Here is a 13,887-nt window from a genome sequence, read left to right as displayed (position 1 = left end):
TTCTGGCTATTACAAATAAAGCTGCTACAAACATGGTTGAACAAATGTCCTTGTTGTGTACTTGAGCAAATTTTGGGTATATACCTAGGAGTGGTATAGCTGGGTCTTGTGGTAGCACTACTCCTAATTGTCTGAGAAAGCACCAGATTGACTTCCAAAGTGGTTATACCAGTTTACATTCCCACCAGCAATGGAGGAGGGTTCCCCTTTCTCCACAACCTCTACAGCATGTGTTATCACTTGAGTTTTTCATCTTGGCCATTCTGATGGGTGTAAGGTAAAATCTCAGGGTAGTTTTGATTTGCATTTCCCTAATGGCTAATGAGGTTGAGCATTTCTTTAAGTGTTTCTCTGCCATTCGATGTTCCTCTTTCGAGAATTCTCTGTTTAGCTCTGTTCCCCATTTTTTAAGTGGATTACTTGGTTTGTTGCTTTTCAGCTTCTTTAGTTCTTTATATATACTGGATATGAGTCCTCTGTCAGATAAAGGGTTGGTGAAGATTCTTTCCCAATCTGTAGGCTGTCGTTTTGTTTTGATGACAGTGTCTTTTGCTTTACAGAAGCTTTTCAGTTTCATGAGGTCCCATTTATTGATTGTTGCTCTTAGAGCCTGTGCTGTTGGTGTTCGCTACGGGAATTTTTACATAGAACACAGGTCAGTTTCAACATAAGTAGTGTGACACCAGAACACCAGCATGGAACTTGTTTTTTTTTTTATTTTTTATTTTTTTATTTTTATTTTTAGTTACAATTTGTTAACTCTGTGTCCCAGCTGTATCCTGCTCCCTCATTCCCTCCCCCCTCCCCTGGAACTTGTATCATGTACAACATGGACACGTATCGGATGAGGTGAGGCTTGGAAACTTATGACCTCACAGTATTCAAATAATGATTAAACAGGTATTTCTGAACCAAGGTTGACCAAATAACTGCCAGAAAGCAGAACCACGGTAAAAAAAAAAAAAAAAAAAAAAAAAAAAAAAAAAAAAAAAAAAAAAAGGATTATTGCATTGTCAAATTCACGCTGTAGAACATTGCTTCACTTTGTTATATAGCCTTCAGAGGTTTTCACAGATGTTGCTAGAACATTCAAATCTTGCCATAAAATTGATCACTGCTCTAAGTCCAGTTCTAGATTTACTGTCAAATTCAGGATATGTCCCTCTCTCCTGAAGTCAGCCCAACTTCATATATCTCACTACTTCTGCTCTCATGATACAAGATAAGCAAAAATGGTTTTCTTCAGTGTGGCCCTCATTCAAAGCTATTGAAACCTTTCGCTCCTTCAAATAGTATTCATGTGCCTTAGCTCATAGTAGTTGTTTCTGGCATTAGACTATTAAAGTGCTTATTTTACATGTTTATTTAAGCTTTATTCAACCATCTTGTATCATTAATTTGTCATATGGATATATTCTAGGTATTAATGTATCTTTGTCACTACCACTAATAATCTTTAAATTTTCTTTGGGTAACATACTTGTCTGACACTACTCACTGTCCATTACTGAATACTGTGCCTATGTAAAGCTGTAAGATAGTGCATATATAGGCCTGGAGAGATAGCTCAGTAGTTGAGAGCACTGTCTGCTCTTCCAGAATTCCTGAGTTCGGTTACCAGTAACCATCTATACAGGGATCTGATGCCCTCTTCTGGAAGGCCAGGGTACATGCAGGTAGAGCACTCATATACATAAAAAATAAAAATAAATAAATCTTTTAAAAAGATTGTACATATAGGTAGAAACATAAATATGCACATGTGTGTTTTATAAAGTACTCTCTGGGTATTTATTATTATATCTAACAATGAAATTTAAGTGGGTATTTTCTTAAATAGCTCTAATTCTTTGGGGTTGACTAGATGACTCGGTGAGTCAAGGTGCCTGCGCCTTCCAGGGCCTCCTTTAGGGGTAAATCCTTGTGGGATTTTTTTTAACCAAATATTAAATAGATTTTTAAACCAGGTGACGGTGGTGGCGCACAACTCTTATCTCAGCACTTGGGATGCAAATGCAGGCAGATGTCTGAGTTCAAGGCCAGCCTGATCTACAAAGTGAGTTCCAGGACAACCAGGGCTACACAGAAAAATTCTATCTTTAAAAAACAAAGAAAAAAAGAAATAGGTTTTTGGTATGAACATTATGAGTTTTCTTGTTCTGAAGAAATATTAGGCATAATGTCTATTTTCTTATATGAATTATTTTTACGCCCATAGTAATTTTTATTTAGAAATACTTTTAAGGAACATCTACTTTGGCCAGTCATTTCAACTGCTGAGCTTATCTTTATGCCTGGGAGCCATCTTACTACAAGACCAGTGCCACTGTGGACTAGTGTGATTACCTAACAAACATCCTTATAATTCTCTACAAGTGAAAACTAGCAATCACACCCTGATCACAACAACCTAAGTAATTCTAAAAGCTAAGCAGGGCAGAATTTATATTAGGAACTAAAATTTAAATAAGCAATGGAATTAAATAGTAGTAAATTTGAAAGTTAAGTTTGTTTTAGAAAAGCAAAAAAAGAGGAATCAAGCAGATGACAGAGTTTGAGTAACTGAGCTCTAGGAACAAGCCTGTGTTTTCAGATGTGCTGCTAATCTGAACTGATACTCGTGCTTGCTGGCTATTTGTCCTATGCTTATTGAGGCTAACCTGCCTGCTTCAGAGAAATCTCAGCCTCCAAATTGGCACGTGCTTCCTTTTCTTGTAAAAACAATAAAGTTGGCTTCTTTCAGGTCATTTTCCCAGTTTTAGGACTGTATTTAAAACTGCTGTGTATGCTTTCCTCTTTTCATTCAGTTATTTTAAAGAACTTAAATTAGATTAGATATATAAGTTTTCAAAATATGTTCAAAAAAAAGGAAATGACCATCAGCTGTGTATTATTATTAAATATATTTTATGATACTTAATGAGCCAAATATTAAAAGTTACTGTGTGACTAAGTAACATCAAATGATGGTGAAATGGCACCATCATATATCTAGAGAATTATGAATTTATTTTGTTTAATTTTAACAAGGAGATCAGAATTAATCTTTTAAATGGTAATTTGTATATGAATAAAGTGTTGTAATGCATAACAAACTTTCCCTAGTGTTTAAATCACTTCAGTTAAAATTAAACGCTGGAGCTAATTCTAAGAGCTAATTCTAGAGCCATTTGAGAAACAAACATGACTCACTTTTTGCTTAGTAGATCAAATAAACATACAGTCAACTCTCAATCATTCAGACTAATGGAGGAAAGGATGTAACAAGCATTAAAAGTTGTCTAGTCCCCTGCCCCCTCAAGCACTGCCAAGAAAGCCTCACTCCAAAAAAAAAAAAAAAAAAAAAAAAAAAACAAAAAGGCTTTCTCTCTAGATCCTAGTACATCATGCAGCCTTTGTTTCAAAGGTGTCAGTGGAAAACAGCTTGAACTGACAGGAAAGCTTCATGCTATTATATCTGCTCTTCTTTCTGTGCATTTTAAAGTTGCTGCTGTAGTATTGCTTTTATATTATTACATCTCATATGAAAAGTTGATAATGTTGCTGTTAAGATTCTGATGTCTCATAAAATCAGATTTACATAAAAAAAGTCTTATCTTTGAATTACAATTTGCAGATAATTATAACCTTTCAAAAGCATTACCTTATGGTACCAAATTGCTTTTTAAATTTTTAATACAAAATTTTAATGTGAAACTTTTTATCTTTGAGTCTTTCATAAAAATTCTTTCAACTTTTAAGATTCTAATATGTGCAATATTCCTGAGTACAATGTGTTTGTGAAGAAATGCTGAACGAATTATGTGTGAAACAGTATGTTGCATGTACATTATATGTCATTTTCTCTGCCAATTAGCTGCACACACTATGTTAGTATCCAGACATATGCATTCATTGAATGCATGTAGCTGGAGAACTACAAGTTGAAATAAACATACCTGCCTTTTATTTCAATAACTGCACATTCAAATGCATCTGACATTTATTTGAATGTGACCTTCATATATGTGAGAGAACATTGCTTTCAGCATTTGGATATTTTTATTGTTAATGGTTTGTTGTTGTTAAGCCAAAAGTAGATACAAATGTGAGGGTAATGCTTCTCTGGCCAACTCTGCATGCAGAGAAAAGGAAATTCAAAGATAAAACCTATCAACCTATCAAATACAACTGATTTTTTTTTTTTTTTTTTTTTGCCTTATGTGCTTTGTCTCAATGGTATTTTAACAAGAGCTTGCAGAATGTAATGATGCTTAAAGCCAAAGTAGTAAGAACAGAAATAGATCTGGAGTTTGGCCTACTTCCCTGTAACTTAAATAATATAACTTTGTTTCCAGAACAAAGTTCTGTTTCATTTGGAGAGTCTAATTGTTTGAGTTGTTTTCTCTCAAAAAGCTATTTCCTTAAAATATATACCATAGCATATATCTCAGATTATATATATATGTATATATATTATGTATGCATATATATAATCAGTTCATATTTCTGTATACTTACTTTTTCCTGTCATGAGCCAGAAAATAGGATGTCTTCATGAATCTTAACTTTGAATTTCCTACTTCTCATTGCATGTAAATTATCAACTACATATCATAGATTTAGTTCAGGCCTCAGCTTGTATTTTGCATGTTAAAGCTATATACATTGTAGTAATGCTGGAAAGAACCTGTAGCTATGGTTCTGTAATTGCTTAATTACTAAAATTTATAAATCAAGGCTGAGTTTGCTTATGCAGACTTGTCTTTCTGTCTTAGGGAGTGAGCTACTTTATGTCCAAGGGTATCCTAGATGATTCGCCAAAGGAAATAGCAAAATTTATCTTCTGTACAAGAACGCTAAATTGGAAAAAACTGAGAATCTATCTTGATGAAAGGTAAAGCAAAAAAATAAATCTTTATCAGAAATGAGTGAAGTAATGTGTTTGTTAACTTTTACTTTAAACGTTATAGTACATAGAGCAATCTAGTTGCAAAATTGAGTACATTTAAAAGATTACTATATCTTACTACTCATTTGACTTTTTCTTTAACATGCTGCTAAAATGTTGTCATTATAAAGGTAAAAAATGGCCATGTATGGCCTGGCATAGTGGCTGTAAATGGGGGTAATGACAGCACTCAGAAGCTGAAGAAGAAGGATCTCAAATCAGTGGCCAGCCAGAACCATAGAATGAGATACTATCTCAAAAAAAAAAAAAAAAAAAAAATGTGATTACAAAACAATAGTCCATCGTCCCTGGGATAGCAAACTGAAAGCAAACATTTTTGTAGAAGTTGCAACCCTGGCTTTTTCTTAGTAGTTAAACATAAGCTAAGTGTTTAGGTAACCAGAAGTCCTAAATCCTGAAACTGTCCATTTAACAATCTATTGTAAAGACAAATTGTAAACTTCAAAATCCTAGGGACTGTAAGAATATGCATGTATATAATGTTACACAGAGTGATTATGTGAAATGTCTGAAAATTCTTCAATGGTGAAGCCAGAGATATGGCTCACAGGTTAAGAATGCTTATTGCTGTTGCAAAGTATGGTTCCTAGCATCCACCTGGTGGTTCACAACTCCAGTTCCAAGTCATTTGTTCTCTTCTGTCCTCAACCGGCACTGTGTGCACATAGTGCACAGAGAGGCATGTAGACAAAACACCCATTCACATTCTTTAAGTCTAAAATGGTGACATTTAGTATGCAATCATGCAGATAGAGATGATGGATATATTGTCATTCTCATCTGATAGTTATTCACTTGTGCCCTTATATTCTAGTTAATTGCAGACATAACAATATTGAGAGGAGCATCTACACCAGCATACTTATCATTGAAAGAAGTCTCCTATGAAAGGTGTTGTCTTTAACTACTTTGTCTTTAAATGCTAGTGACCTAGAGATTGGTGCTTCTTCTGTAGGTCTTTTTGTAAATATTTAGCTTTGCTGACCTTATGATCTCTGTTGCATTTGCTTATAATTCTGCCATTTGTGTTGTGTAAGCAGACACAGGCCAACTATAAACAAAGCAGTATGGCCCTGTTCCATTATATCTATTTACAAATACAAAGCAGTAGGCCAGAGTTGGCTCACTGGCTGTATTTGCCTAACCCTGCCATAAGCAATTGGTCAAAATGAAAGCTGTGATCATATAATCAGGTTTGAGTTCAGTAACAGTTAAAGAAGATTGTTACAAAGAATCACTATATATTAAATATATAACATGTGCATATGTTTACATATTATACAATATTTACATAATTATAAACATATATCCATAGAATTATTATACCTATATGTTGGGATGGTGAGCAGCAACTAGAAAGAATGATGTGAATCTGTTTCTAAAGACAAAACTATTTACAATAAACTATATCAGGAAGGAAGAACAGACTGTAAAACAGTGTGTAGTCTATGTGAGTGTTTTTTGAAGTCTAAATGAGTAGCTTTTACCTCTAAACATGTGTCTTGATGCAATAGAGAAGATTCCTTACAATTTAAATGGCATCAACTCTAGGGATGTTTGGAGTTAGGTCAGAGGGCACTTGGAAAGAAGCAGCCTTTCTTTGTTTCTTTGTGGGGAGGTTGTCTGTCTATGTGTAGCCCAGACTAGCCTTTGAACTCATGATCCTCCTGACTCAGTTTCATAAGTGCTGTCACACCAGCTGAGCTTTGAATCTTATTTTCCAAATAGAGTTGTATATTTTACTTTACCATGGTTTTGGGGGGCTATTTAAGAAGTTCCAAATAGCTTAACTTTGTAATTAATTACACTTAATGGCTTTAAAAGGTAAGGATAATGTTTACTGGTATAGTAATCAATAAGGAAGTACTTTTATACAAAAATGGTGGGTTATGACTTATTTTTTTTAGAAACATTAACTACAACTGTACCTTTTGTTCTCTTTCTGTAGGAGAGATGTCTTAGATGACCTTGTAACCTTGCATAATTTTAGGAATCAGTTTTTGCCAAATGCACTGAGAGAATTTTTTCGTCATATTCATGCTCCTGAAGAACGTGGGGAGTACCTTGAAACTCTAATCACAAAGTTCTCACATAGGTTCTGTGCGTGCAATCCTGACCTAATGCGAGAACTTGGCCTTAGTCCAGGTAAGAATATTGGGGTGTGTGTGTGTGTGTGTGTGTGTGTGTGTGTGTGTGTCTATGTTGTTTCATATTATTCTTCCTACTACCACCTGGAGGAAAAATAGTCATAATATGAAGCTTTTTTTTTTCTTTGCTGTGTGGGAAAACACTTTCACAAACTATAAATATTTGATTGACTTGTAACAGTGATGGCATGGATGGGACACTCAGAAAGACATGTACTTACCCTTGGCACACAGCAAATGCATAGCTTTATGAAGAAAGTTAGAGTATCTACATAAATTCTTCAAAGTTATTCTTATTTTTACCAGCTAATATAAAGGTTATTTTGAAGCTTTTATAAGCTGCACATAGATGACAATATTTTTTCATTAAAATTTATTTAGTACAATTAGTTTTCACCATGTATGCACATGTGTATATTTATTATCAAGTCACATATGTGCACTTTCATTTTACAAATTTACTTGTATCTTTGTGTTAAAACTTGTGTTTATTAGTCAAAAGTTACAAAACCTTTACATGTCATGTGAAATTTGCTGAACATGTTTAATAAGATACAATGTTTAACCTAGCTCTCTTAAGACTGCAGGATTCTAAAATGTAAACAGCATAGTATTGGAAATATCATGACAGTTGCTACTACCATAATATTAAGCATTAAGTATTGCCCTGTGATTACATGAAAAAAGAAAATGACTTTGTTCCACGTGCTCAGGAAGGACAGTGTTTCCCTAAAGATTTATTTCTGAAGTTAATGTGCAGATTCCAGATCCCTCTAAAGTACATCTCTCAAACAAGAGTAGTAATTTAACAATCTTAAAAATTCTTTACATTCTATTTTTAGTGCCAAGGTAATAGCATTTCATGTCATTAAAAATGCTTTCAAATTTAATTAGGTTTTTGTAAAAAGCATTCTTTGTAAATAAGCTGGTGGTGGAATTTATTTAATCATAGTTGGATATAAATGTCCCATTTGAAAATGAAAATAAAGCCAGTTCTGAAATATTAAGTCTGGAATGTGTTTTCACTATAAACTCCTAGTGCATCCTGAAGTTCCTTTGAACTGGAGAGAGAGTCCGTTGCATTGGTCTTCAGACTGGATGAAGTTTACCCAGTTTGCACAGTCGTAGGTAGTTTCCCAGGGCAGAAATTTGAAGACTGGGAGAAGCTGAGAAGGATGGGTCGGCTGCCCTGGGTGATCTTTTTTGATTTTAAATTTTTGTCTCTTTAACACCTGGGAATATTTTGCGGTAGCTAATAATGAACATTTTTCCTTTTCCTTTCAGATGCTGTCTATGTACTGTGCTACTCTTTGATTCTACTTTCCATTGACCTCACTAGTCCTCATGTGAAGAATAAAATGTCAAAAAGAGAGTTTATCCGAAATACCCGCCGCGCTGCTCAGAACATTAGTGAAGATTTTGTAGGACACCTTTATGACAACATCTACCTTATTGGCCATGTGGCTGCATAAAAGCACAATTGCTGGAACTTCAACTTTATTCCAGACTAAGGCTACCCAGGGACGGACTTAGAGGAAGTGGGGTTGCATCAGTGCTGGTCATTCCAGTCCAGCCGGTGTGTACAATGGAGCTTCAGTGCACCCCCTCTTTTTGTTTCACTGTTTTCTAGTTTAGAAATCTCAGAACTAATTTTGCAGACCTTTTCTTAATTTTGCTCATCATGTTTGCACAAAACAGACACTATATAACACAGCTGTTAGAGAATGTTAAACTGACATGTACTCTATAAGATGGAGAGTTTGTGCATTAGATTTGTCTGGAAACTATCCATTTTCATCTTTTTAAAAATACCATGTAATGTATGCATATTTAACTGAAGAGATTTATAATCATAATTATTTTATTGTAAAGATTTTAACTAAAGGTTTTCCTTTTCTCTTGAACTGAGTTTGGAAATTTATTTGAGTCTGATCTAAGAATATTGTTGGCTTTGTCAAAGTTGCATCTGACCCTGGAAACCAATACCAGCTTCCCATTTCTTTGAACTTTGAAAAGAGGGTTGATTTGTTGCTATATTAATATACTATGCAAACTGGTCTTATTTGTATAACATATATCATTTAGTTAATTTTTAAGACTTCTGGGTTAATAAAGTTTCAATACATCCTTTAAACATTGAGAATATAAAAATGTGTCAGAATTTAAAAGTCACACTTACAAACAATAAAATATCATTAGAACTTGGGGAAGTCTTTACTTCCTAGTTTTTTAAATACTCAGTCTTAACTATTTTCCTAATCTTGATCTCTCTTCAAAGTTTATTAATAAAAGGACATTATACACTCATTTTTAAAAATATTTATCAAGAGCTTTCTATCTGCTGTGTACTATGCTAGATGACAGTAGTGATGCCTAGACATGAGTTCTCCTCCATTCAGAGATGGCACATTCTGTGTAAAAGAGGAACGCTGCTGAATTTTTCTCCACTGGTTAGTTGGGGTTTTTGGTGAATGATGCACTGACCTCTCTCTCTGTCTACATCCCTGCCTCATTTTTATACATGTCTATGTTACTATCTGATATTTCCTTCCCTCTATCTCCTCTCCTTTCTCAAGTTGACTATCTTTAAGTCTTCATTTCCCTAGTAATTTTCATTTTTTTTTCTTTCCTTGGTTTTTGGCTTTTGGTTTTTAGGGATTTTTTTGGGGGGTGGGGAGAGACAGGGTTTCTCTGTGAGGCCTTGGCTGTCCTGGACTCACTTTGTAGACCAGGCTGGCTTAACTCACAGAGATCTGCCTGCCTCTGCCTCCTGAGTGCTGAGATTACAGGTGTGCGCTCCTGCACCTTGCTTCATTATAATTTTCTTATGGAAATATCCAAACAGTAAATTGATTTTACAGCGATAGCTGCACACTCCACCTAGACTCTACAATAGCAGTTTCATTCTGTTCATATTATCTTTTCCTCCATCAGTGCCTCTTAATGGTTTTAAACATATCAATATTAGTTTCAAAAATCTATTTTCTTTGTTGCTAAACACTTAGATTTATATATCATTAACTAGAGGTCTACATTTTTAGCTTCTTTTCTCTTCAAGGTAAAAATTTCATTCAAGGAAATGTAAAATATTCTGTGAATCTTTACAAATGCTGATCCTGTACAAATTAAATTGATATGTCAGTTATATGAAGTTTCTTAACTATAATTATTATACAATTTCATATGACATAGTCTCTACCCACAATTTTAGAGTTATATGTTATAAAATCCAAAGTCTTTTATTATAACAAGCAACTTAAAAGGTATAAGAAAAAATACTCTTTCATGTTTACTGATAATATACTTTTGAATACTCTTATATTTTGTGAAGATCCAAACCCTTTTTACATTTATAGTAGTTGGAGTCAACTAAAAACTAGCATAGTTTTATGTGACTTTTTATTGTTGTTTTGTTTTTGTTTTTTATTGATAGTAGATTCTTCTCTCATACAATATATCCTGACCAGTTTTCTCTCACTACACAACTTCCAGAACCCACCACCTCCCCTCTCCTCAAGACTACTCCCCCTCCATTGTTGACTTTTCAGAAAAGAGCAGGCCTCCAAGAGTCAACAGCCAAATAGGATAAAACAGTACAATAAGACAAGGCAAAAATCCTCATATCAAGGCTGGACAAGGCAACTCAATAGGAGGAAAAGAATTCTAAGACCAGGCAAAAGAGAGGAAGCCCATGCCATACACTGCCTGGATAGCCCAGAGACCTAGGGTAGAACTAAACATAGCTGATTCTTAATGACACTCTGATATACTCATTGATCAGTGCTTTCCTTGTCAAGTAGTCATCATTGAGGCTTCCTCTGGCAGCAGATGGGAACAGGTGCTGAGACCCAAGCCAGGCATTATGCAGAGACAGAACGAGAGAGCCTAAATATGAGGTCTCCATCCAGTCTGTGCCCTCAGGAGAGGGGGAGGAAGGATTATAGGACTCGGAGGGTATGGAAGACACCAGGAAAAGATGGCCCACTGGATGAGCTAAGCAGGACACATATGGCTCACAGAGACTGAAGGGGTAAGCATGGGGCCTGCCTGGGACTGCACCAGGTCTTCTGTGTATATGTTATGGCTATTTGCTTCATGTTTTGTGGGACTCACAGTTTTACTTGAAAATACCTTTCTTTTTTAAGAATTTTTTGCTGAATATGCAGTTCTACTTTAATATCTTTTCCCTTTATGGCCCCAACCCCAGTTGTAAGGAAAGATTTATTTTTGGATTATGGATTTTAGGGATTTTAGTTCAGCATTGCAGGAAAGGCATGACAACTGGGACCACCTTCATCCAAGGTGGTAAGAGCTTTCAGGAGGTGGGAATATGCAACCTGCCCCCCTTATATCTCTACAGATTAGCAAACAAAGCTGTCCAGAAGCAAGGACAGGTTATAACACAAAATCTGCTCATAAGGATTCATTTCTGCCACCCAACTTTATTTTTTAAAGGTTTCACAAACTTCCAAAAAAGCACGAGTATCTGGAGACTAAGTGTTCCAACACATGAAACTGGTGGGAACATTCCACATTCAATCTATAATTCCTTTTGACCCCACAAAAAGCATTATTGCCATCTCAATGCAAAAATGCTTCAGAAGCCCAAATGGCCCAAAACAACCTGTTTAATGATGAGCTTCTGTAAAATAAGATGTAAATGACAAAATGGTACATATTTCAAATCTGCAATGTTGTGCAGAATCCCATTCCAAAACATGAATGTGGCCAAATCAAGGAAAGATTGAAACAAAGATCAAAGCCCAGCAGGGAAAACAACAAACTGTACGTATCTGTCTGGGATCTGGCACTCATTTAGACTCTAAACAGCTTGTATATTAGCCCCTCTCTGCTACCTACAGTACACATGATCTTAGACCAGCTACACGTGATCTCTTTAGCTTTCCCTAAAAGACACCGCATGCTTCTGACATTTCCAGTCTCCTGGGGTCTCTATTGTAAGTTACTAATAGATTTCAATTTCAGCTTCCTTCTTCATTCAGAAGCTCAATGTAGGAAAACTGTTCCTGCTACACCTTGTGTAGTAGCCACAGCAGCTTTCTAGTACCTTGATATAAGCCTTGGTGCTTCCTTAACTCTTGCCAACATTAATGTTAATAATGACCCCCAGGGTTCAGCTGCCTGCTCAAGATATACTCCGGACCATTTGGGGCGGCGTTGATGTAGTTTCCGTGTACCATCTTGGCTGAACCTGGGAAGTCACTTCTCCAGGCAGCCCAATGCTAGCATGCACCCTGGAAGTTCTCACACTCCTAGGCACTGTCAAATGCATTTCTGTTTTTAAGCCCTGGGAGCTCTGGCAGGTGATGTGTAGCGTCTTCCTCTTAAGTAGCTCTTCAGAATTACAGTGTAATGTAGTGTAAGTGCACGTTAGCCTCATTGTCTCTCTTGTCTCTCTGTATCTTTCTCTCCCTCCTTCCCTTTCCACTTCCCTCTCTCCTTCCCTCTCCCTTCTTTCCCCTCCCCAGGGTTACGGAACATAGTATGTGACCTGAATTCACAGAAATCCTCCTGCCTCAGTCTCTCAAACTCTGGGATAATATACCGTGAATCACCATGCAGTTTCCAAGGTTTCTCTTTCCCTAATATCTTTACCTGTTACTGTCACATTTTCCTCAGCCACTTTGTCCACAATTTGAAATAAATGCATTCTTTTTTGTGCCCAAATGTACATTTTCCACATTTTCTGCTGTCTTTCACTGTACATCTACTTAAAAGGACCATACCACAGCATAAATGTTGTGCTATCTTCAAATTTCCTCTGCTTAAAGTTAGCTCATCATTTTTAAAATCCATTCTTAGTCATTTTAAGGACACAGAACATGCCAGCTGCTTTTCTGGGTTGCACCATTGATGACTTGTATTCTTGTTTCTGTTCCCCTCTAAAACCCCGAAAGCCCAGCATTTGCTATGTGTACTTCTGTTGGTATTTGGGCCTTCCTCACTTCCCTTAGAATCACCCATATGCTCTGATTATAGCACTTTAGGGCTTCTCAGGGCTGTAGATTCAAACTTTTTCACATTCCTCCCACAAACCAATTCCAGAGGCTGATGATCAGTTTGGTTGCATTTATACAGCATCTGGCACAGTTCTTGTTACCTGTACATATTTGTTGATTTTCGTGTTGCTGGACAAAATAACTGCAAGTGTTCTCATGTTCATTCAATGTCATGCTGTGGAGATAAGAAGTTCTGTGACCTCCCCACACACAAAATAATTAAAATATTTGACAAAAATAATAATAAAGGCCCGGAGAGATGGCTCTGCAGTTAAGAGTATAGACTGCTCTTCTGGAAGACCCATGTTTGATTCCCAGCACCCATAGGACAGTGCAAAACAGACTGCAACACAAGTTCTGGGATATCCAACACACCCTCCTGGTCTCTGCAGACAGCCAGCACTCAAGTGGTACCCATACATCCAGGCAGCTAACACCTATACACAGAAAATAAAAAAATAATAACTAAAATTAAAAAAACAACTTTATATCTGGGTAGAAAAGAAAGAAAGAAAAAAATCAAAAACTTTAGAAAGACTGAAGGAAAATGGTATTGGAAGAGCTAGGGAACAAGAATGTCAGTAGGACAGTGAGGACTGGGTGGTATAGCTCACAGAAGAATTTGCTTAACATGTGTGAGGCCGTGGTTCAATCCAGTCTTTGTCTCCAAAAGGATACTGAGCTTGAGGGCTTACTATATAGTCCACACTTAAGTTATTCCGTCTCTTCTCAGGCTTTTTGACTCTGTTTCCGCCTGTGGCTGAGTTCT

At 36.1% G+C, this 13,887-nt stretch overlaps 1 protein-coding gene across 3 annotated transcripts in view; it reads left to right on the top strand.

Annotated features, from left to right (window-relative positions):
* Positions 1 to 9,303, top strand: part of Fbxo8 (F-box protein 8) — a 37,656-nt gene extending 28,353 nt beyond the window's left edge. For 2 of the 3 annotated variants that reach the window (XM_055597876.1, XM_055597877.1), the window contains exons 4-6: positions 4,758 to 4,876; positions 6,900 to 7,096; positions 8,383 to 9,303. In XM_055597876.1, the coding sequence (XP_055453851.1) occupies positions 4,758 to 4,876; positions 6,900 to 7,096; positions 8,383 to 8,570 (504 nt within the window). In that variant the 3' untranslated portion in view covers positions 8,571 to 9,303. Of the gene's footprint in view, positions 1 to 4,757; positions 4,877 to 6,899; positions 7,097 to 8,137; positions 8,332 to 8,382 lie in introns of those variants that run through there. The other variant, XM_055597878.1, reaches the window with a different exon arrangement.
* Positions 9,304 to 13,887: the final 4,584 nt, after the last annotated feature.

Source organism: Psammomys obesus, unplaced genomic scaffold (assembly GCF_907164565.1).
Source record: "Psammomys obesus unplaced genomic scaffold, mPsaObe1.curated_primary_1811, whole genome shotgun sequence".
NCBI classification, from domain to species: Eukaryota; Metazoa; Chordata; class Mammalia; order Rodentia; family Muridae; genus Psammomys; species Psammomys obesus.
The sequence above is the reverse complement of the archived record's forward strand: the minus strand, read 5'-3'. Positions and strand labels throughout refer to the sequence as shown.